This window comes from Rutidosis leptorrhynchoides, chromosome 3 (assembly GCF_046630445.1).
Source record: "Rutidosis leptorrhynchoides isolate AG116_Rl617_1_P2 chromosome 3, CSIRO_AGI_Rlap_v1, whole genome shotgun sequence".
Classification (NCBI taxonomy): domain Eukaryota; kingdom Viridiplantae; phylum Streptophyta; class Magnoliopsida; order Asterales; family Asteraceae; genus Rutidosis; species Rutidosis leptorrhynchoides.
In genome coordinates this window covers 452660254-452686868 of record NC_092335.1, presented here as the reverse complement: position 1 = coordinate 452686868, position 26615 = coordinate 452660254, and the positions used below count along the sequence as shown (strand labels likewise).

General features: G+C 32.4%; 1 protein-coding gene across 1 annotated transcript; it reads right to left on the bottom strand.

Moving 5' to 3' along the window:
* Positions 1–727: 727 nt before the first annotated feature.
* Positions 728–25714, bottom strand: LOC139901559 (uncharacterized). The gene is made up of 5 exons (XM_071884254.1): positions 25641–25714; positions 23274–23852; positions 1059–1255; positions 895–1012; positions 728–799 (listed from the first exon to the last, which is right to left on the bottom strand). The coding sequence occupies exons 1-5, from the start codon at positions 25680–25682 to the stop codon at positions 728–730; spliced, it is 1008 nt and encodes a 335-aa protein (XP_071740355.1). The 5' UTR covers positions 25683–25714.
* Positions 25715–26615: the final 901 nt, after the last annotated feature.

The window sequence follows — 26615 nt, the reverse complement described above, 5'->3', positions numbered from 1 at the left end:
TAATAAATTAATGACCAATCATACACCACAAATGACTAAAATAAATAAAGATAATTAATGTAAAAATATGAGATCTTTCTGAAGACTTTTATTCGCCACTGTGTATCAATGGAGCACGAATGACATTCCGTAAATGAAATAGGAGACGACAGCTAACATTACCACACGTTTATATTTTAAATTCTTTTATAATTAAAAACACTGTACTTAATTAAATTTTGGGTTGCTCGGTTTTTGTTCTTTTTCGTCACCAAAGAATCTAAGTGGATATTTATATATACTTTACACATGCAAATTCGTTACATGTACCAATCAACTGTATATAATTTCAATTAGGATTAGTGTTTTGATTTCAATATATTATTATATATATAATATATATATATATATATTCTTATGTGTATGTTGTAATCAAGCCCCCACTTGTTGCTTTCACTTATTCTTTTCATTTTCTTTCCGAATGAATAAATCAATAAGACACCACTCACATATTACTTATATATGTATATGTATACATATAATACTTAGCTACACCATAACTGCAACCTACACTAAACAATCATCACCAACATATGTTTTCCTTGCTGTTTTCTGTGTCTCTTTTTAATCAAACGCACACACATGTATTCGACTAGTTTACTATATTCGATCAACCCAAACACCTCAACTAAACTGTTATATTCGACAACCTGCAAAACCTTTGAGTTACTACTACACCTGTTCGAGTTTAACACCAATCAAACACCCTATTCACATTCACCGATCCATCACCCCATCGAAGTTTCGATGCTGTTGCATACTGTTTCAGTCACGACCAAAACCACCACAAATAACCACAACCACATTTTAGGAATAACTTAAGTTGATCGAAAACATTTTCCGTTTACATAATACATCAAAACCAAGACCCATATGATCACCATCACTGCCACGTTTGTTTCTGTTAATACCAAATCCACAACCACTATTTCCATCGTCTCTCTCATTCTCTATCTCTCTTATTCCCTCTCCTCTTTATAAAACATCGATCACCACCACCAAAATCCTACAGCCACCACCTCCTAAGATTATCCACAACCCTCATCAACTCAACAACCTTCATCCGCCACTTGAACCACCACACGCCACTCTTGCTATCATCTCTCTCTATATCACTATATTTTTGTTTTATTCTTTCTGTTACGAACCTTAAACCACGTGTTATCACTTTCAAAACCCATGATGAATTACTGCTGTTCGTATCTGGTTTAAGAACCTGCGACAGTGAGATGAACGTTGATGACGACAAACCGTGATAAATGATGAATGATATTGTTGTTTTCTTTAAAAAGGCGAACCCATAAAATAAATATATAGGCGAGAATGATGTTGTATAATAATGAAGATATTTTTGTTTTTCTCTTTTTATCCCCACTTGCAAATAAACCAAATTCCATTATAAGGCAGACGTTTTTATTTTGTTTGTGGGCCGTGAGTTCATTTAAGATCTTGGGCCTTGGACTTATGTTCTACTGGGCCGAGTTCCCTCTTATTGTTGGGCCCGACCTGTACCAATCAATTTAGGAAAAACTCTAATTGTTACTGTCCTTGTTGAAAGAAAAAATACCGATGATTATGCTAGGATGAAAAAGACGATGGTAGATTATTACTGGTGACCTGTGTTAACGAGACTATGATGATAACGATCACAATAATAGTTAATGATGATGATCTGTAATATGATTGATTATTACGTCACAATATTGATATGGATTCGGTAATGGAGAAGAGACGATGATAGGTTGATAATCATGATCATGCGATTGTGATTCAAGATGGCGATGTATTATGATGATTACTGGGTTGCTGCTAATCGTGTGTTTCTGTTTCTACCTCTGATTAAGTACAACAATGATATGATTATATAAGATGAAGATGATTTGGGAAATTATTTGATGAAGAAGAACAAACAGTGTTATGGGATAAATATATTTACGTGTTAGACTAGGACAGATAATTTAGAAGTGGTGTAATGGTTAGAGGATTGACGAGTTATCGAGAGGTCGCGGGTTCGAGCCCTACTTGGGTCATTTCTTTTTATGAGAAGCTTAGGAGGTAGTTTTCTTTTTATTTATTTATCTATTATTATTATTATCATTATTATTTGTTATTATTATCTTTATTATTATGACTAATATTGTTACCTATATTATTATTAAAAGTATTATAATTAGCATTGATAACAATAGATATAAGTATTATAATTATCATTATCATTATCATTATTATTATTATTATTATTATTATTATTATTATTATTATTATTATTATTATTATTATTATTATTATTATTATTATTTTTATTAATTTTATCATTATTATTATTACTACCATTGTTATTATTATCAATATCACTATTAATATTATCATAATTGCTACAACAAATATTATTTAGAAAAGAATATATTACCTAGTATTACATTCTAAAATATTAAAAATTATATAATATTATGCATATAAATATTTTTTATGAGAAACTTATTATATTAATAAACTTAATTATAATAACAAATATAAATACTTAAAATGTATGAAACAAATATATATAAACATATAAAGTATTTAAAATTATATCACTAGTAATAATATATATATATATATATATATATATATATATATATATATATATATATATATATATATATATATATATATATATATATATATATATATATATATATTTGTTCAATTACGTGCTTTAATATATATACTTAATATAGGTTCGTGAATCCGAGGTCAACCCTATACTTGTTCAATGTCGTCATATGTATTTTTACTACAAAATACATTAGGTGAGTTTCATTTGATTCCCTTTTTACTTTTTACATTTTTGAGACTGAGAATACATGCGTTTTTATAAATGTTTGACGCAATAGACACAAGTACCTTAACTGCATTCTATGATAGAATTATCTGGGATTGGGGTTGATCATTATGACACGCATTAGTCCCCGGTTTCCGTTAGAGCGTGTGAGCTCCCGAGCCGGGTGGATGGTTTATTATTTACGACATTTTGGCACCGGTTGGCCTATATTTTATAAACATGTGTTCAGTCGTGGGGTGTACAGACCGGCACAGAGGTTCTATATTTTGAAGGCACATGTATTCAGCCGTAGGGTGAAAGACCGGCACAGATGGTTACTATTATATTTTGAATCCTCACCAGGTGTTCTTCATATGAAAGATATTTTTTGTGTGTAGTTGGAATGGGACTTCTGCACGTTTTATAATATTTAAAAATCTTGTGGTCTATTAAAATGATGAAAATGAAATGATTACTATAAACTAATGAACTCACCAACCTTTTGGTTGACACTTGAAAGCATGTTCATTCTCAGGTATGAAAGAAACCTTCCGCTGTGCATTAGCTCATATTACATGGAGTCATTCAGAGCATATAGAGGTCAGAACCTCGCAATGGGACCAGCTGTTGAAGACTTCATCCGGATGGATTAGGACGGGGCACTTCACCAATGATCAGCTCTTAGCAGCCCATGTGAGTCACCTAACACATGTGGGAACCTTAATTTAGCAACTAGCATGAAATATCTCATAAAATTACAAAAATATTAGTAATCATTCATGACTTATTTATATGTAAACAAAATTACACATCCTTTATATCTAATCCATATACCAACGACCAAAAACACCTACAAACACTTTCATTCTTCAATTTTCTTCATCTAATTGATCTCTCTCAAGTTCTATCTTCAAGTTCTAAGTGTTCTTCATAAATTCTATAAGTTCTAGTTTCATAAAATCAAGAATACTTCCAAGTTTGCTAGCTTACTTCCAATCTTGTAAAGTGATCATCCAACCTCAAGAAATCTTTCTTATTTATAGTAAGATATCTTTCTAATACAAGGTAATACTCATATTCAAACTTTGATTTAATTTCTATAACTATAACAATCTTATTTCGAGTGGAAATCTTACTTGAACTTGTTTTCGTGTCATGATTCTACTTCAAGAACTTTCAAGTCATCCAAGGATCCTTTGAAGCTAGATCTATTTTTCACATTTCCAATAGGTTTATCCACAAAACCTGAGGTAGTAATGATGTTCATAACATCATTCGATTCATATATATAAAACTACCTTATTCGAAGGTTTAAACTTGAAATCACTAGAACATAGTTTAGTTAATTCTAAACTTGTTCGCAAATAAAAGTTAATCCTTCTAATTTGACTTTTAAAATCAACTAAACACATATTATATATCTATATGATATGCTAACTTAATGATTTAAAACCTGGAAACACGAAAAACACCGTAAAACCGGACATACGCCGTCGTAGTAACACCGCGGGCTGTTTTGGGTTTGATAATTAAAAACTATGATAAACTTTGACTTAAAAGTTGTTCTTCTGGGAAAATGATTTTTCTTATGAACATGAAACTATATCCAAAAATCATGGTTAAACTCAAAGTGGAAGTATGTTTTTCAAAATGGTCATCAAGATGTCATTCTTTCGACTGAAATGACTACCTCTTAAAAACGACTTGTAACTTATATTTCTGACTATAAATCTATACTTTTTCTGTTTAGATTCATAAAATAGAGTTCAATTTAAAACCATAGCAATTTGATTCACTCAAAACGGATTTAAAACGAAGAAGTTATGGGTAAAACAAGATTGGATATTTTTTTGATTGTTGTAGCTACGGGAAATATTGTAACAATTCTATATAAATCATATCCTAGCTAACTTATATTGTATTATACATGTATTCTAATATATTATGTAATCTTGGGATACCATAGACACGTATGCAAATGTTTTGACATATCATATCGACCCATGTATATTTATTATTTGGAACAACTATAGACACTCTATATGCAGTAATGTTTGAGTTAGCTATACAGGGTTGAGGTTGATTCCAAAAATATATATACTTTGAGTTGCGATCTAGTCTGAGACGTGTATACACTAGGTCATGGATTGGGTCAAGATAATATATATCAATTTATTTCTGTACATCTAAATATGGACAACTAGTTGTAGGTTACTAACGAGGACAGCTGACTTAATAAACTTAAAACATTAAAACGTATTAAAAATGTTGTAAATATATTTTGAACATACTTTGATATATATGTACATATTTGTTATAGGTTCGTGAATCGACCAGTGGCCAAGTCTTACTTCCCAACGAAGTAAAAATCTGTGAAAGTGAGTTATAGTCCCACTTTTAAAATCTAATATTTTGGGATGAGAATACATGCAGTTTTATAAATGATTTACAAAATAGACACAAGTACATGAAACTACTTTCTATGGTTGAACGATCGAAGCCGAATATGCCTCTTTTTACTTGGTAACCTAAGAATTAGTAAACCAGTCTACTAATTGACGCGAATCCTAAAGATAGATCTATTGGGCTCAATAAACCCCATCCGTTGTAGCGGATGCTTTAGTACTTCGATGTTGTTTTATCATGTCCGATGGATGTCCCGGAATGATAGGGGATATTCTTATATGCATCTTGTTAATGTCGGTTACCAGGTGTTCACCATATGAATGATTTTTATCTCTATGTATGGGATGTGTATTGAAATATGAAATCTTGTGGTCTATTATTACGATTTGATAAATATATAGGTTAAACCTATAATTCACCAACATTTTTGTTTAAAGCATATTTATTCTCATGTGATTATTAAGAGCTTCCATTGTTGCATGCTAATATATGGACAAGATTTGGAGTCAGCATGCTTGTATAATATTGTTTAAAACTGCATTCGAAATTTACTTTGTTGTAACATATTAATATTGTAAACCAATATTGAAAAAATAAAGGTTATGGTTTATTTTAAAAACGAATGCAGTCTTTGAAAAACGTCTCATATAGAGGTCAAAACCTCGCAACGAAATCAATTAATATGGAACGTTTATAATCAATATGAACGGGACATTTCAGTTGGTATCCGAGCATTGGTCTTAGAGAACCAGAAATTTGCATTAGTGTGTCTTATCGAGTTTGTTAGGATACATTAGTGAGTCTGGACTTCGACCGTGTTTTCTTTAAAAACGATTGCTTAACACTTTTGTTGGAAACTATATATTATTAACATGTAAATATTATGTGATATATTAACCTATTAATGTGTTTGATATTGTGTGATAGATGTCTACCACTAGTACAAATCCCATCGACTCACCTAATAATAATAAAGAGTCGAATATACTTTGGGAAGATTCACAAATTCCCGAAGAGGAACCAGAAGAAGAGGAACCGGAAGAGGAGGAACCGGAAGAAGAGGAACCGGAAGAGGATGAACCAGAAGAGGAGGAACCGGAAGAAGAAGAGGTTTTGGAGGAAGAAATATTGATACCTACTGTAAATAGATTAAATAAAAAAAAATCCTCAATCAACGGACCAAAGTCAATAATGATCAATGGTGCTTCCGCCTAGGAAGCAAAATATTGGGAAGATTACCAATTTTTCGATGAATCGGATCCCGATGAGGATTCCGATGATGTTATAGAAATTACCTCGACCCAATTTAATAAAGTAAAAGAAAATAATAAGGGAAAAGGTATAAAAATAGAGAAACCTGATTCCAACCCCGATGAACTTTATATGTATCGGCAACGTCCGTATTTCCTAAATTGTAACAATAACCCGGGAACCTCTAAACCACCAAGTTTTTCTAAACCATTGTGGAAAACGACGGCTCGTATTAGAGGAACACCATATATCCCTAGAAAATTAGGAAAACGAACCAAGTCCGAAGAAGAAGAAACATGTGATTCAGATTAGAGGGTTGTAATCATGTTATGTATTATATGTATTGTAGTGTGATTGTCCTTTTATGTTCTATGTAAAAATTGCTTGTATTGTTTGTTAATTGTCTTTTGCGAATCTAATCCTTGTCTATTTTACAGTATAAAAACAAAATGGACGTTAAGGGTAGACAACCAAATATTTTAGAAGACCTACCAGAGGATATGATTGAGAAAATCTTATCTAGAGTCGGTCAGAATTCATCAGCACATTTAGTTATGGCGAAATTAACTTGTCAAACATTTGAAAGACTTTCCAGAAATGCCTTAGTTTATAAAAGGCTTTCCTTTGATAGTGTGACGATCGCTCCAAATCCATATGGATAATACGTCATTCATTGATTTCATTACGAGGTATTTGACCTCTATATGATACGTTTTGTAAACATTGCATTCTTTTGAAAAGGCACACCATAAATGAATATTTAAATCAAAGGTTTTCGACATCTGATGATTTCTACATATAGACAATCACCGTAAATAATAGTTTACAATAGTACTTCCGTTGACAATGCAGTCAAAATAAGATACATGGTGATGATTTGGTGAATGCAACGTTTCCTTGAAAAATATGCCATATAAGACTCCATGCACATAGCTTGTCTATCATATAAGCAAACAGCGGAAGACTTCTAGGGAACCTGAGAATAAACATGCTAACAAGTGTCAACACAAAGGTTGGTGAGTTCATAGTTTGTATGTTTCGCATAATCTGTATATAAAGATGGATCACAAGATTTCAGTTGTTTCATCCAGAAACGTTTATCAATAGATTCTACATAACAGAGCACCCTGGTAACTAAACTTTAACGTTATAATGATAAATACCCCATTCATTTTAATACACGCAACCAACGTGTCCTAAACTCAAATAACACACGTCTGTTAAAAGGCTAGCGCTCTAGCTCGGACGGGGATGTCAAGCCCTATGGATCCATATACTACTACTCGCGCCCACCAGTTCCTATAACTGGCAGTTAACAGTTACCAAAGCTAAGGGATTTTCGGTTCAAACTCAGTGTAGAATTTAGTATGTACTTGTATCCATTGCATTTAAAATAAAGTGCATGTATTCTCAGCCCAAAAATATAGATTGCAAAAGCAATTAAAAAGGGAGCAAATGAAACTCACCTTAGCAGCACATAAAGTTGTTCATCGTAATGTGACCGAAACTCGGTATATCAAATAATCGTAGATCTCAACCTAGAGAACATATGTTGGTCAATAAATGTCTATCAAGCTAGGTCAGGTCATAGTGTATCACAATCCTAATGCTCGAAATTGACATACAAAAGTTATTCAAAGTTGTTTCAAAAAGTCAATTTTGACAATAGTTCAACAAACGAGACGTACCTTATATAAGGATTCATTTACTCGGTTGGTAATATTTAAAAATCCATTTTATCAATCTCGTAAACAAGTTGTTTAAGTATTAATTGCAGATTCAAAAAGCAATTCCAATTAATGTCAATTATAATTCAGTTGACCATATCTTTTGATTCGTTCCTCGAAACTATTCGATATCTAAATGAAAAGTTATTGATTTTTCGCCAGCTTTCCGAAAACATGTATATCATATACCTTTTACCCGTAATATATGTATTTAATTCGTGATTTATTATAAACTGTTTAACGACGAAATTTAGCATACAAGCATGTATAAATATATACACTCGAGCACTAGTATGTATACACTATTAATTTATAAAATATAAAATATAAATGCTTACGTATTAATATTGAGATTCAATATTGTAGAAAAGTACGTAGACGTAACGGAGATGATAAACACTAAGTTTGATTCACAATTATACCCCCGACCATTACCCATAACCTCCTTGGCAATAACCCATAATTTTCTTAGCTCTATCCCGCTTGAAAACCATTTTGAAAGTGACACGCTCGTAACCTCGTCGTAGTATTTTATTAATAATATTAATAATAATTAGATTAATAATAATATTAATCTTAATAATAATAATAATAATAATAATAATAATAATAATAATAATAATAATAATAATAATAATAATAATAATAATAATAATAATAAATGAAATAAATACGAAGTAATATATGATTAACAGAAAGAGTGTGAAAACTGAGCAATTTATAGAACCTTTTCTGAAAAAGTACCCCATGCGATCGCATGGGATTTGTGCTTTAAGGCCATGCGATCGCATGGCCCTCTGATCCAGCTCACAAACTTTTGTTTTCTTGTTTGTCGACATATTATTTAAATATATATATAATATATTTAATTTATATAATTAATTATATATTATATTAAATTCATGTGCATAGTTGACCTGTAATTTTCGTTCCGATGACTCGTACGTTGTTACTCGACTTATGTCCCGATTTCGGTTTCTCGAACGTATTTTCGTACACTTAGAAAACTTGCATTTTACGTTTCGTGACACGTACCTTTGTCAAAATATAGCTTTAAATTATCCATAAACTATATCACTCAAAGTATATCTTAATCTTTCGAGTGTTTTGATTATTTACTTCTATAAATCATTGTCTCGTTATTTATTAATATAATAGTATTTATCAAACGTTTCATAACCAAGTTAATATCTATTCTCAATATTTTTAAACACGTTTTAAAATATACGTCGCAAGTTATTCATACAATTAATATTCCAACTTATCATATATATTCAAATAAATATTTAAACCAATAATTTTAATGTACGGTATCAAACAATTAATACATTTTTATGTTTTCAAGTTATAGTATATATATATATATATATATATATATATATATACATATAATTGTTCGCGAATTGTCAAGAACAACCAAAAGGTATTTGAATATATGAAAGTAGTTCAAAAATTTTGAGATTCAGTTTTACAGACTTTGCTTATCGTGTCGAAAATGTTAATCATACAAAGATTAAATTTAAATTTGGTCAAAAATTTCCGGGTCATCACAGTACCTACCCGTTAAAGAAATTTCGTCCCGAAATTTGAGTGAGGTCGTCATGACTAGCAATAAAAATGTTTTCATGCCGTATATGTGTAGATAAATAGAGTTTTATCACCGTTAAATAATATGGATAAAACAATCCGATTTTTCGAAGCGTATGAGAAAAGTTATCGTAAAAGAGTGAAATGAAGAATAGAGATTCGTCTTAACTCTTGACGTATTAACGATTGATTTCCATAATTTAAGGAATAGAAAATCTTCATAATCTAAATAAGATTTGATTCTTCGGAATTTAAGGAAATTAAGATTTCTTTTGATTAAATGCGTAATTTGCTTCGATTGCTATGTTTGATATTTCGCTATAAATTGACCTCTTCCGTTTCATTATTTTCATCACTCTTACATCTTCTTCCTCATTTCCTATTTTCAAAAGATTGTAAAAAAATGCTTCATCCAGTTCTGATTCTTGATATACTCCTAACTTTCATATCTGTCATTCTTCTTTTTCATCTACCACCGGAGGAAGTTATTTTCTTCTACCATTACCTTGGGGTTATAGTATTTTTCATTCTCCCGTGTCTTTATATTGCTATACGCATTGATATACACGGTTTGTAATTTCTGGGTAGTTGTTGGGTTTTATATCTTCCCTTATATTTCGATGTCTCTGCTTCTGTCTTTCCATAATTATTGACATCCACAGTTAATACTCTCTCCAATTTACTTTTATATACTCCCATTGATATTTTGAAGCTTCATGCTTTTGTTTTATCTTCCCGACTTTAAATCAAGCGAATAATGGTCCAGAATTCGTAGGTATGAATTTCGGAATGAACATAATTAATGTTTTAAAAAAAAACGGTAATAGCACAATCTGACTTGTCAAATTACCAGAATACCTCGAAAAAGACCGAATCATTAAGAAAATATTTTCTTGATAGTTTAGAGGTTAAATAGAATGAAAGAGTTATGTAACATGGTTTATAATGAGGGTATGATCTGTGAACCTTTATCACGTTCCATTAGAAACTCAGCATGACTTACTGTAATATAATCACGTTGATCAAGCGTCATTATATTATACTAACTCATGCTTCAGTTCCCAACACCGCTTCAAAAATATTCATATTTTAAACTCAAAGGTTTCAGAATTTAGAAACTAAAATAGTTTCTTTTATGATGTTACACAGATATCGTAAGGAGAAAATTGATTTTCGATAAGAATGATTATGGAATTATCTCCAGAAATATGGAGGATATTTATAATGAAAGATACGATGATATCTTAGAATTTCTAATATCAGAGGATGATGAAGAATATTGTCCGCAAGAGTTTAGATTCGGAAGCAAGGTATTCGTTAATGGCTTCAGTAGATACTGAATAATTTGGATTCTTTGAAGGCGGGTTTAGTCTTTGTGATTTATCCACAGCCTCCTTCATACTTTGCTCAATCCGTTTTCCAGTTCCAAACCTTCTCTTTTTCTGAGCTTTGCCAACACACTATTCTTTATCATCAAACGTTTGGCTGTTAAGGTCGTTTACAGTTTTTGCTGCTTCATCAGCATTCAAAGTTATCATAACTGAATCGTTGATTATCAATCCGAGGTGTTTTCAAAAGTTTGAAGGGTTTGCATGAAGATTGTAATTGTCAAGATACATATGATGTTCTAGAATTTTGAACGATACAAATTTTTTTTTCTGGGTTTATGAATAGAAGTGATGTTCTAGCACAGTTTTGAAGTCAATGTATAGCATTTGAAAGATGTAAGAATCTAAGAGTGATGTTTTCTGTTAAATCTTGGCTTGGATTCTGATTTTTCAAAATCAGAATATGTAATTGAATTTGTATGGAAACGATTGTATATCGCTGTGAGCATAGTTAATAATTTTTGAATCAAAGTTGAAGAATGTATAGTATAACATATTAATTGTGAACTTATATATTTCCCGAGTATTACCTACCCGTTAAAGATTTCACAATTAATACTTTGTACAAAAGAATTTTTTTTTACCGTCTTTATAAAAATATATGTATGTATATTTTCTTCAGATGTAATACAGATTTGATGAATTAATATCATATTAAGCTCATTTGATTTTCGAATTGAATGAATATTCTCTAAAACATTAAAGATTACATAATCTTCGCGGAGTATTTCACTAATGAAATCAATACTTCATTATTTATTCTTATTCCTCGGTGAAGGATGTTGATGCTCGTGGAATTCTTCTGAACTTCATAAGATATAAATGATGTTTTCTAGAAAGTTTCGAGTACATCGAAGATAAAAGTGTAAAATAAAACATGTAATTGATTAATACACTAAGTTCATTATGAAATGGAATTCATTGAGTTGAAACAGATATTTGTAGTTAACGATGGTTAAGTTGTTAATGAAGGATGTACATCATAGCATATTAGTAATATGAATTAACCGAGTAGTATCTACCCCTTAAAATTCACACGTAATAGCTTAGTACGAAAAGATTCATGATGGTTTTAAAATTTATATATATAAGATATACATATAAATTCTTTAGATGAATTGAGTTATTACTTCATAACTCATTGATACAATATACTCGTTGTTGACTCTTAATGATGTCCACGGTGCTATCTTGAACCGACGGAGCTTGTGATGTTAGAGGTGTTGCTGATTCTGACGATGTTGACAGCACTGACTGTGCTGGTGAGGCTAAGGGTATTGTTGATGCTGTTGGTAAAACAAGTCTAGCTTGTATCTTACACCATTCGGATAAGGGTTTCTACTCTATCTGATTTAGGGTTAAGGCTAGAATAGATAATCTCTAAACTTTAGAAATTACATAATCGTCGTAGAATGTTTCTCCGATGAAGTTATGAATCCATACTTCATCGTTTGTCGTTTCTGGTACTTCTTGGTACCTATGGTGCGTATGATGTTGATATCCGAGGTACAAATTGTGATGTTGAGGCGTGTGATGCGGATGTGGTTGTTGGTGGTGGTAATGATCGTGTTGGTGTGGATGATGGTGGTACCGATTATGCTGCGGGTGCTGCTGCTGGTGTTCGTAACCCTTGTACCATATTCTCCAAAGTCACTACCCGAGCACGAAGCTCGTTGACTTCTTCTATTATACCGGGATGATCGGTGGTTCGGACGATCAGATAAATAAGATTTATAATATGGGATAGTATATAATCATGATGAGATACTCTGGAAATGAGAGAGAAAATAGTATTACGAATAGGTTTGCCGGTAAGTGCTTCAGGTTCTTTGCCAAGAGGTGAATGTGGTGGATGGAAGGGATCACCTTCTTCTTGTCTCCAATGATTAAGTAGGCTACGAACCCATCCCCAATTCATCCAGAATAGGTGATGGCTGATTGGTTGATCCATTCCGGTTACACTTTCTTCAGAGTTCAGGTGAATATCCATATCGGAATAGCTGTCGGAATTTAAGGAATTTGAACTAGATATGAGATCCATCTTGTATAATTAGAGAGATGATTTTTGATATAAAATAGATTATAAAATTTGATTGGTACTCTTCAATACATAATTTACATATGAATATATAATACCAAAATCCCGTAAATTACGGAGAAATTTTCGGAAGATGGCAGTCAAAGTTTACTGTAATAGATATGCCAAGATATGAATTTTGTCTATACACTATCTATGCAATCAATGCAATAAGACGCGTTTAGACTTAAGATGATAGACAGGTAATTTCTGACAAGGAATGATAAGTAAAACTTTTGACATGCAGACACAGTCGAAGTCCAGACTTACTAATGCATCCTAACAACTATCAGTTAGACACACTTATGCAAGACCTGGTTCACTAGGACCAATGCTCTGATACCAACTGTGACGATCGCTCCAAATCCATATGGATAATACGTCATTCATTGATTTCATTACGAGGTATTTGACCTCTATATGATACGTTTTGTAAACATTGCATTCTTTTGAAAAGGCACACCATAAATGAATATTTAAATCAAAGGTTTTCGACATCTGATGATTTCTACATATAGACAATCACCGTAAATAATAGTTTACAATAGTACTTCCGTTGACAATGCAGTCAAAATAAGATACATGGTGATGATTTGGTGAATGCAACGTTTCCTTGAAAAATATGCCATATAAGACTCCATGCACATAGCTTGTCTATCATATAAGCAAACAGCGGAAGACTTCTAGGGAACCTGAGAATAAACATGCTAACAAGTGTCAACACAAAGGTTGGTGAGTTCATAGTTTGTATGTTTCGCATAATCTGTATATAAAGATGGATCACAAGATTTCAGTTGTTTCATCCAGAAACGTTTATCAATAGATTCTACATAACAGAGCACCCTGGTAACTAAACTTTAACGTTATAATGATAAATACCCCATTCATTTTAATACACGCAACCAACGTGTCCTAAACTCAAATAACACACGTTCGTTAAAAGGCTAGCACTCTAGCTCGGACGGGGATGTCAAGCCCTATGGATCCATATACTACTACTCGCGCCCACCAGTTCCTATAACTGGCAGTTAACAGTTACCAAAGCTAAGGGATTTTCGGTTCAAACTCAGTGTAGAATTTAGTATGTACTTGTATCCATTGCGTTTAAAATAAAGTGCATGTATTCTCAGCCCAAAAATATAGATTGCAAAAGCAATTAAAAAGGGAGCAAATGAAACTCACCTTAGCAGCACATAAAGTTGTTCATCGTAATGTGACCGAAACTCGGTATATCAAATAATCGTAGATCTCAACCTAGAGAACATATGTTGGTCAATAAATGTCTATCAAGCTAGGTCAGGTCATAGTGTATCACAATCCTAATGCTCGAAATTGACATACAAAAGTTATTCAAAGTTGTTTCAAAAAGTCAATTTTGACAATAGTTCAACAAACGAGACGTACCTTATATAAGGATTCATTTACTCGGTTGGTAATATTTAAAAATCCATTTTATCAATCTCGTAAACAAGTTGTTTAAGTATTAATTGCAGATTCAAAAAGCAATTCCAATTAATGTCAATTATAATTCAGTTGACCATATCTTTTGATTCGTTCCTCGAAACTATTCGATATCTAAATGAAAAGTTATTGATTTTTCGCCAGCTTTCCGAAAACATGTATATCATATACCTTTTACCCGTAATATATGTATTTAATTCGTGATTTATTATAAACTATTTAACGACGAAATTTAGCATACAAGCATGTATAAATATATACACTCGAGCACTAGTATGTATACACTATTAATTTATAAAATATAAAATATAAATGCTTACGTATTAATATTGAGATTCAATATTGTAGAAAAGTACGTAGACATAACGGAGATGATAAACACTAAGTTTGATTCACAATTATACCCCCGACCATTACCCATAACCTCCTTGGCAATAACCCATAATTTCCTTAGCTCTATCCCGCTTGAAAACCATTTTGAAAGTGACACGCTCGTAACCTCGTCGTAGTATTTTATTAATAATATTAATAATAATTAGATTAATAATAATATTAATCTTAATAATAATAATAATAATAATAATAATAATAATAATAATAATAATAATAATAATAAATGAAATAAATACGAAGTAATATATGATTAACAGAAAGAGTGTGAAAACTGAGCAATTTATAGAACCTTTTCTGAAAAAGTACCCCATGCGATCGCATGGGATTTGTGCTTCAAGGCCATGCGATCGCATGGCCCTCTGATCCAGCTCACAAACTTTTATTTTCTTGTTTGTCGACATATTATTTAAATATATATATAATATATTTAATTTATATAATTAATTATATATTATATTAAATTCATGTGCATAGTTGACCTGTAATTTTCGTTCCGATGACTCGTACGTTGTTACTCGACTTATGTCCTGATTTCGGTTTCTCGAACGCATTTTCGTACACTTAGAAAACTTGCATTTTACGTTTCGTGACACGTACCTTTGTCAAAATATAGCCTTAAATTATCCATAAACTATATCACTCAAAGTATATCTTAATCTTTCGAGTGTTTTGATTATTCACTTCTATAAATCATTGTCTCGTTATTTATTAATATAATAGTATTTATCAAACGTTTCATAACCAAGTTAATATCTATTCTCAATATTTTTAAACACGTTTTAAAATATACGTCGCAAGTTATTCATACAATTAATATTCCAACTTATCATATATATTCAAATAAATATTTAAACCAATAATTTTAATGTACGGTATCAAACAATTAATACATTGTTATGTTTTCAAGTTATAGTATATATATATATATATATATATATATACATATAATTATTCGCGAATTGTCAAGAACAACCAAAAGGTATTTGAATATATGAAAGTAGTTCAAAAATTTTGAGATTCAGTTTTACAGACTTTGCTTATCGTGTCGGAAATGTTAATCATACAAAGATTAAATTTAAATTTGGTCAAAAATTTCCGGGTCATCACAGATAGGTAGGGTATATCACATTGGGGAGACCGTAAGTTACGCCGTGTTTTTTTTAAAGCGTTAAATGCAGGGAACCCAAATGCAATTTTACGCTACGGGTTAAGAACCTATTTTGACTCAACATATCCCAACATAGGATTTCGTGAGTTAGAAAGAGCTTCTAACATGCAACATAAAGAAGCATGTTATACTTACGGGTTAGTGATGTTCGCTTCTTACCAAAGTGAGAAAAAGAACATCGGATTACAACTTTTAAATAAAACCTTCCCACAAGTGACGGATTCAGTAGTTGGGGTGAGAAACAAGGTTTTTAGATTATTACGGGGCTGTTGGACGTTACAAAACCCTCGTCCTTTTGACGACATTACAACATACTGCCTAGTCAATGGTCATAACGGTTACTTTTCACAAGATCAAGGATGGGAAGTCGTCTTAGTAAAACCTGAATGCATGACTTGTTTCTGGACTTATGAATTACGTGTCTTTATTTCTTTTACTGAACAACTTGCGCATTAACTAGAATTGCCTTCATAACTGCCGAGTAGCAAAGTTATTATGTGATATATTTCATCCTATATGTATAATAGCGGTATTGTGAGTTTATAAAATATTGTATAAAGTTTGAACGCGAAATATTATTATAATAAGTTTTTTATATAGAATTGTAATAGTTGAATTGTATAATAGCTGCTAAGTATGAACTTAACGGGTAGGTACTACCCGAATTAAAACTATAGAATGCTAATATGAAGAAAAAGCTTTTATAAATAAGTTCATATTATGCTACGAAATACTATTGACTACTCTTAAATTCTATATGATTAACTCAATTCTTTTGGCTATTTTTGAAGGAAATGGCACCGGCGACTCGTCAGAACTTGAACATGAGTGAGGAAGACTTTCGTGTTTTCCTTGCAGCAAACATAGCCGCAGTACAGGCTGCGATGCAAAATAACAATAACTCTGGATCTTGCAGTGGAACTAATTTCACAAGAAATCGTATAGGATGCTCCTACAAAGAATTCACTACCTGCAAACCTTTGGAATTTGATGGAACCGAAGGACCAATTGGATTGAAACGGTGGACCGAAAAGGTCGAATCGGTGTTTGCCATAAGTAAGTGTACTGAAGAGGATAAAGTTAAGTATGCTACGCATACCTTCACAGGTACGGCGTTAACATGGTGGAATACCTATCTCGAGCAGGTAGGACAAGATGTTGCTTACGCACTACCATGGTCAGCATATAAGCAATTGATGAACGAGCAGTATCGTCCCAGAAACGAGGTCAATAAGCTCAAGGTAGAGCTTAGAGGATTACGAACGCAAGGTTTTGATATCACCACGTACGAATGACGATTCACAGAATTGTGCCTATTGTGTCCCAGAACGTTTGAAGACGAAGAAGAGAAGATCGACGCATTTGTAAAAGGGTTACCGGAAAGAATTCAAGAAGATGTGAGTTCACACGAGCTCGCCTCCATACAAAAGGCAAGTCGAATGGCTCACAAATTAGTGAACCAGATCGAAGGAAGGATTAAAGAGCAGGTGACCGAAGAGGCTAATACGAAACAAGTCAAGAGAAAATGGGAAGAAACCAACGACAAGAGTCACCAATACAACAACAACAATCACAACCACAATCGCAATAACTATCCCAATAACCGCAACATCAATCGCAACAACAACTTCAACAAACGTCCGAACAACAACTACAATAACCGTCCCAGCAACAATAACAATCCCAACAACAATCTCAATAACAACAATGGCAACAAAAACCAAAAATAGCCATGCCAAAGATGTGAAGAGCATCACCTGGGGTTTTGCACGATGTTTTGCAACATGTGTAAAAGAAATGGTCATAGCGCGAAGAAGTGCGAAATCTACGGACCAATGCATAACAGAACTAAAGGAACAAATAATGTCGGAACCAATAACACCGCCATAGTTTGTTTTGGATGTGGAAAACCGGGTGATGTTTTCGCTAGGTGTATATAAAATAGCTTAAATTTTACTAGGAAATACTATTAAATACGATACAATTTTACACAAGATATTTATTTATTTATTGAATGGATATACTTAAACATTGCTACAACACTTATAGGCAGTGTACCTAATCGTACAGTAGTGTAGTTTTTAGTAAGTCCGGTTCGTTCCACGGGGAATCTTTTTCACAAAGCTTAACGCTATATTAGTTTAAATTTATAAAAATACAAATATATATATAAGTAATATTATTATTATAAAGGGGGGTTTTTACCGTTTAATGACCGGTTTGTCGATTTTAAAAACTTTAGTTGCAGTTAAAACAAAATATTAAATATTAAATAAATAAAAGACTTAATTTAAAGCGTAAAGTAAATAACGATAATGAAATTGCGAATAATAAAAGTGCGATAAAATAAACTTGCGATAATTAAAAAGTACGATAATTAAAAGTGCAATTAAATACAATAACAATAAATAAAAATGCGATAATTAGAAGTGCAATTAAATATAAAATAAAGGAAATTAAATATGAAATAAAAGAATTATGCTTATTTAAACTTCCGTAATCATGATGTTTGACGTGTTGATTTTAGTTTTATGCCCATGGGTTAATTGTCCTTTGTCCTGGATTATTTAATATGTCCGTCTAGTTTTTGTCCATAACAGTCCATCAGTCATAAATATAAAGTGCGAGTGTCCTCGTCAAATTATCCTTATACCCGAAGTCAAATATTCCAACTAATTGGGGACTTAAACTGTAACAAGGTTTTATTACTTTGTTTAATAATTATACCAGGATGTCGACTGAGTGTAACCCAAGGTTTTAATACTTTGTTATCAATTATGCCAAGTGTCCTTGTACATAATTTCACCCCTGTTTTAATAATTCTAGTGACTATTAATCCATTCCCGTGTCCGGTTAAATGAACGATTATTCGTACATATAAATACCCTGCACATCGTATCCGATCGTGTGTATATGGTTATTTATAGGGACGTTCAATTGTAAATCTTTATATTAAAATTAACAAACTATCATTTAGTTAAACAAATATAAAGCCCATTAATAGCCCATAGTCTAATTTCCACAAGTGTCGTTCTTTTGTCCAAACCCCAATTATGGTACAAAGCCCAATTACCCAATTTTAATATTTTTAGCCCAACATCATGATTACTTCGGATTAAATAAGCATAATAATAACTTAGCTACGAGACGTTAATGTAAAAAGGTTGAACATAACTTACAATGATTAAAAATAGCGTAGCGTTACACGGACAGAATTTCGACTTACACCCGTACAACATTCGCTAACACACCCTTATTATTAGGATTTAAAATTAAAATTAAAATTAAAATATAAATTATATATACATATACTATGTTTGAGTGAAGAAGAAAAAGATGTGTTTTGTGTTACACCAAAGCTCGATTTTTATAGGCGTGTGGGCTGGAACTGTGCACCATGCGATCGCATGGATTTATGCCTTCCAGGCCATGCGATCGCATGGCCAGCTGGGGAGAGCCACATTTGGTTGTTTTCTTCTGCCGACGTTTATTTAAATATAATATAATATATATATTAATTTTAAGAATTAATTATATATTATATTATATTCATATGCATAGTTGACTTGTAATTTTTAGTCCGTTGCGTCGAGCGTTGAGAGTTGACTCTGGTCCCGGTTCCGGATTTTCGAACGTCCTTGCGAATAATTTAATATCTTGTACTTTGCATTTTGAATCTTGTACTCTTGTAATTTTGAGACGTTTCTTATCAATAATTGGAACCTCATTGATTGTATTTTGTACTTTTGAGCTTTTTGGTCGTTTGCGTCTTCAATTCGTCGAATCTGTCTTTTGTCTTCACCTTTTTTTATTTAAACGAATATCACTTGTAAATAGAACAGTTGCAACTAAAAGTTTGTCTTTCTTGAGGGATAATGATATGAAATATATGTTCGTTTTTAGCATAATCAAATATTCCCACACTTGAGCTTTGCTTGTCCTCAAGCAATATAGTCTTGAAATACTAGAATCACTTCTTTATTCTTCACACTTTGTACATCAGTGATTTCTTTACGGCGGTATAAACAATGGTAGTAACGATGTGGTTTATTGTCTCACATGACTTATGAAAATTTAGATCCTTTAGGAAATTGGATCTTTATGAAAACATTTGATTTTTTTGAAAATTAAATCTAGCTTTTACCCTAGATAAGTTTTCCGGAATAACCCTTCACCGGTGTTTGCAAAATATTTTTTTTTGTGGGTTTGGTGGGTTTCAGATTTGAAAATTTTAGCTCAAAACTTGCGGTTTTGTGTCACCCACTTGCTAACCTTGTATTGGGAAAGCAACACGTCCAGTTTACTTGCTCCGTATATTACCTTTTGATAAACTACCGTCCGGTTGTAAAGGAAAGCGTTGAACAAGCAACTGTTAAGGCAATGTCCCCTGACATGCTTTTAATTATGGTCTATAACGTGTCGGACGCAATTACTATCCTTGGTAGGAGCAATAGTAAAGCTCACCCTTATGATTTTTCGGTCTCGCACAAGGTCCTGTCTTCGACCATGCTATGCAACCACCGTTCTTACGATTGACACCCGATTTGGTTCAGGTGACCTAATGAATTCCAGGTGAATTCCTAGGATTTTACGTTCAAAGGTAATGAACGCATTGAAAATAGGGTTTTCAGAAAACAAATTGGTTTTAATTTGATCAAAATATTTTCTCGTTCAAGCTCGAGTTTAGATATCATTGAATTTCATGAGTTTGTAATTCTCAATCTTTAAGGTCAATCTCTAGGATTGAGTAATATCAGTCTTAAAAGCTGATTTTTGATCTTTAAAGGAGATTATCCTTTCTGGGAATCTGATTTATTAGTCTTATCAAGCTAATTTGCACGGTGCCCCCCCCATTGTACGAGATAAATCCTTCTCATGGTTAGGATAAATCTGACCACTTGGCGACCCTGTTTGATGCTGAGGTCCGTGGATTTCCTGCTGATTTTAGAGATGACTTTTCTAGATTTTTCATCAACCTACAGCTGGTCTGGACGACAACTTCATGACCTAAATCAAGAAGCGCGTGTCTTTTTCGGAAGACTTTACTTCCTTTTAATGATGGAATTGATTCATCGTGTAGATCCATCTTTTCTTTTCTTTCATCGGGTAAAACAGTTTAGTTTAGTCCAAAGCAAAAGTATCTTCAATTATTTGTTACAGAAATATGTGACATATGTTTAAGATAACTTGGTAATTTTTCCCACACTTGGCTTTTATTTTCCTTTTTATTGTCCTCTATTCCATTTTAAATGAATTTTAACATTTTGGTTTGTTTCTTAATTTATGTCCTTTCTGAGGTAACAATAATTTCGGTGTTAACACCTAGTTTTATCGTTCATAAATATGTATAAACATGATTTTGAGTTCATTTAATTGAAAATTTTGAAAAATTTTACTAGAATTGGGTAGTCAGTATATAAGACTAGGGCTGTTCTTTATCAGAGAGCACTAGATTCTAATACAACTACTACTTTACTAGTATTTCTAATGGTAACCAAGTGTATAAAGTAAAAAATTTTAAAATCCGAAAGAATTTAACCCCTTCCCACACTTAAGATCTTGCAATGCCCTCATTTGCTAGAAATCAGTAACAATTTAAATTATTGAGGGTGATTAGCGTAAAAATGATTAAATTTTACCAAAGTTTCCAAACATATTGGCGTTTGGTTGCTGAATGATAAATGGTGCATATCATTTGTTCATTTTGTCTGTTGTTACATCACATTTATTTGTCATCTTGTCGTCAAAATTAGTAGCTTTTGCTGAACTTAATGCCAGTCTTTGAAAATGCGCTGTTTTACCCTGTTTTGTACAATTTACAATATACATACATACAAATATAAACATGCATGGCAATTTGAAATGGGACTTAATATCCCACTTTCAAATCCTAAATGTGAAATATTAGTACACAATAATAATAAAAATGATAAAGATTACATAAGTATATTCAATAACATAAGTTTAAACATGAATAAGTAAAAAGATAAAAACATAAAAATCATATAAATAACCAAATGGAACCAAATCAGTCTGGATAGGGGTTCCAGTTCATCTCATCAGGTGGGTTCCATTGTTGGTTATAGGTGTTCTGATAGGCTTGGTTATAGTCATACCGGTTAAAGGGTGGTCGGATATCGGGGCTGTGTGGCGGAAAATGAGCAGGTCGAGTAGGTACATAGTTATTTGGTACCTGATATGATAGCTGGCTCATGATTTGGTGCTGATGAACTACCCAGCTATCGTGTTGGCATCGCCTATAATCCTCGTATACTCACTCGGAGTTCCACTGCTCGTACATACTATGTCTGGCCGCGTTCGTCTTTGCTTCCTCATCTATACGAACGTGGACGTCAAGAATAGCATCTCGAAATACATCCCTAATGTCTTCCACCTCCTCCATTTCCTCGTCTGAGCCTCTCTCTACCTGAGGATGAGATCCCTCATAGGGTACTGCCTGGTTACGTCTACTTTTCAATACTTTAGCACCCACATAAACTTTCAATCCTAAGGGCTCAACCTGTTCTCTACAAAGCTGTAATGGACCCCCTTGGTTCCTATCAACACCTAAATACTCTCCAATGAGAGTAACAAAAATACCTCCTCCTATTATACTCCCGTCCTGCATTCCCTCTACCATTTTAGATAAATAAAACGCAACACAGTAAGGGATATTGACAAAGCTTCTAGGATCCCGAATACACTTTAGGTAGAATAAATCATGTAAGGTAATTTTTTCTTTATTGTGACCTCTTTGTGTAATTGAGTTAGCTAAAAATCTATGAATAATATGAAGCTCAGCTCTGTCAATATGCGTATAGGAGTGTCCTCCTGCTCGTGTAAAAACATCAAAATGTGACATACGCCTCCAAATGGCGTCAGCGTCAAAGTTACTATCTACCCTTTCACCATAATAAATCAAATTTTTACAATCGGGTAATAGCAACTCACCAGGAGTATATATCTGTAAGGCCCTGGCCATGTCCAGCATGGACATTCTGTACATCCTACCGCCAAGGATAAACCTAAGAAATCTTCTATCATCTATTCTAACTATATTTGTATCAAGTGATACAGTACTCATCAACTCAACACACCATTCCTTATATACAGGCCTACGAATGGTGAAAAGACGTTCCCAATCTGTAAAAGAAGAACTGCCATACCTTTGTACCAAAAGCTGTCTAACACGGTCAGCTAGATGGACCGTTTCCAAAGGGGCCCAATCGATTACCCTTGGCACCTCTACATTTTTTTTTACCAATTTGAATTTGTTCCTTTGATATGTCTCGTAATCTCTCCATCTCCTATCAAATCTTAGATTAGGATGCAGAGTGTGCTCAGGAATCGTTGGGAATTCTACTGGCGGCCTCATCGGGAATACTATGAATTCATTAACAAACTGTACCGGATCATAATAAGGTATGTGCTGATCAGGCTGTTGTTGTGGTTCTTGTTGTTGTTCTTGTTCGTGTTGCATTTCTGGTTCTGGTTCTGGTGCTGGTGCTGGTCGTCTAGATGATGATGCTCCTGAACCTCCCGTATCGGCTTTCTGCAAAACACATTAAACACAAAATTTGTGCATTCAAATATGCATTAGTGTTAGCAAAATAATAACTTAAAACAATCACTATAACATGTTAAATCAAAATTAAACTTATACACATTTTCACAATTTTTCACAATTCTACACTTTTCAAATAAGCACATATGAAAATGTATACAAAGTTCATAAGCTTTTAACTCAAATAACATGTCAAAATATTCATTACTAATAATTAAACAAGTCTCAAATGGCAATTACATCAAATTAATCAAGTTCATGAATTTTGGACTTAAAACGTCCACTTTAATCTCCAAAAATCATGTTTAGGATCAATGTTTGGATCATTTAACTATCTAAACATGTTACACTACTCAATTTAGCAATAATTCATGACAAAAATCGGCCATAACCTGTCTATATCAAAAAGCCCCAAATTGCTCAAGAACACAAACCCTAGATTTCTAAAAATTTTGAAGTTTTTGGCTTCAAATCATGTTAAATAGCATCAATCTAGGTTATACATGCATAAAATACTAACAATTTAACACTAATTATACTAGAAATTAACAAAATTGCATTAGGTAAAAAATTGGTAATTATCACAAAAACTAGGAATTTATAGAGTTTAGGGGTGTAATTTTTACCATTTTGCTGAAGAATGAGAATCTAGGCATGATTAGAGCAAGAAAAATGACGAATTACGGTGGAAAATTGGCGAAATTTGGTGAAGATTTGAGAGAGTTTCGTGTTTGTGTGTGTGTTGTGTGGAGAAGACAGACCTGCTGTCTGTTTTGAGTCTGGCATGCATTTGGTCCCCGTGCGATCGCATGGGTTCCAAGTGCAAACCCCATGCGATCGCATGGGGTGCCGGCTACAGTGATTTGGCTTTTTTTTTTTTTAATAAGGTTATACTTTATAAAACATAAAATTAATAAAATTTTAAAAATTTGTTTCTTTTTAGGATGAGGGCATTTCGGATCGATGTCCTAGTCTGTCCCTCGACAAAATTTTTAAAATTTGTCAAATCAAAGCGCGGTTTTAAATGTAAAGATTTTTGGATTTTTAATATTTTTGGCATACTTTAATTCAATAAGATTAAAAATAATGATAATAAAAGTTCTCGTCCCTCCCTCGGGTAAAGTAATTTCGGTTCAACGACCTAGTCTTCAACTCACGACGAATTTTAAAAATCATATTTTTAACTTAGCGAAATAAAGTAAATTTTTATTTTTAAATTCACACAACTTAAATTTAAAATATGCATAAAATTAAAAATTCACATTTTTTTAAAAATTAAAAATTCACACCAAACTTATATTATATTTTTGTTTTTATACATACAAACTTAAAAATATCAATTATTCAAATATTTACAATTTTAAATATATTAATTTAAAAAGTTTATAATATTAATTTAAGATTTATATATTAATTTTAAAAACATGGTAAAAATAAAATTAAAAATCTTTTTGGTCTTTTATCCCACTTTAATCAATCAAATATTATTAAAAATATGCGCCCCTCTTTTCGGTAAAGTAATTTCGGTTCCATGACCTAATTTAACTCATGACGAATTTTTGAAATATTTTGGGTTGATTGATTAAAGATATTTATACCTTAAGAATAAACGTTAAATTTCGCAGTGATGTAATAAATTTTTGTATGATATCAATAATTTCGGTCGCCAAACCTAATTTTATTCAATACCAATTTAATACTTTATAGCGAACAATTTAGTGTTTATTATCAAAAGGTTAAAAATAAAAATAAAAAATAAAAACTGTACAGACTTACCTGTGAGATAGTATTCTTAGTTATATGATCTATCCCATTCATAAGATAGTCGGTTTAATTGGTTTTCCATAGCTGCATAGGTGTAACCTCGAGCATTCAGTGTTTTTTCTTCTAAACATATGAATGGTCCGTCTCTGCATAAAGTAACAAATTCGGTATTTGAATAGGTTTGATTATTTGAACATTTACCTCCATGTGACCATTTTTCGCATTTGTGACATCTTTCAAGGTGTCATGCTCTTCTTTTCGCTGCGGATTTTGATTTTCCTTTACCAAATTGTAACTTATTATCTTCGCATCTTGATTCTTTTCTTACTCCGTCCAATCTTTTTCTGATTACTGATACTAGTTCACTCGGAAGTGTGTCATTATTACGTTTAGTGATCAAAGCGTGTAGCATTAGACCATGGTTTAGTTCACAGGCAGTCTTCATTTCCTAAAAAAAAATAAAAAATCAGAATGGGGGGAGAAGAGTAGTTCTTTAGGGTCTGCTAGGAAAAGACCATTCGGGTTCCATTTTCGAGAACTACATGAAAACAGACAATCTAACTCTAACATAAATACATATTATCCTTTAAAAACTTGATTCTCCCCACACTTAGTTAGCTGTGGTATCGAAATTGTGATTAACTTCGTTGTCGACTTCCATCGGACTATCTATGTAATGTTTAACTCTGTGACCATTAACTTTAAATTCAATCCCATTTGAATTTATTAACTCTACTGTTCCATATGGGAAAACTCTTTTGACTATGAATGGTCCAGGCCATCTTGATTTCAATTTTCCAGGAAATAGCTTGAATCGTGAATTGAAAAGAAGAACTCTGTCTCCTTCTTTAAATTCTTTTGAACTTCTGATTCTTTTATCATGCCATTTCTTCGTTCTTTCCTTATAGATTAACGAATTTTTGTATGCTTCATGTCTTAATTCTTCTAATTCGTTTAGTTGACTTAACCGTAGACGTCCAGCTTCAT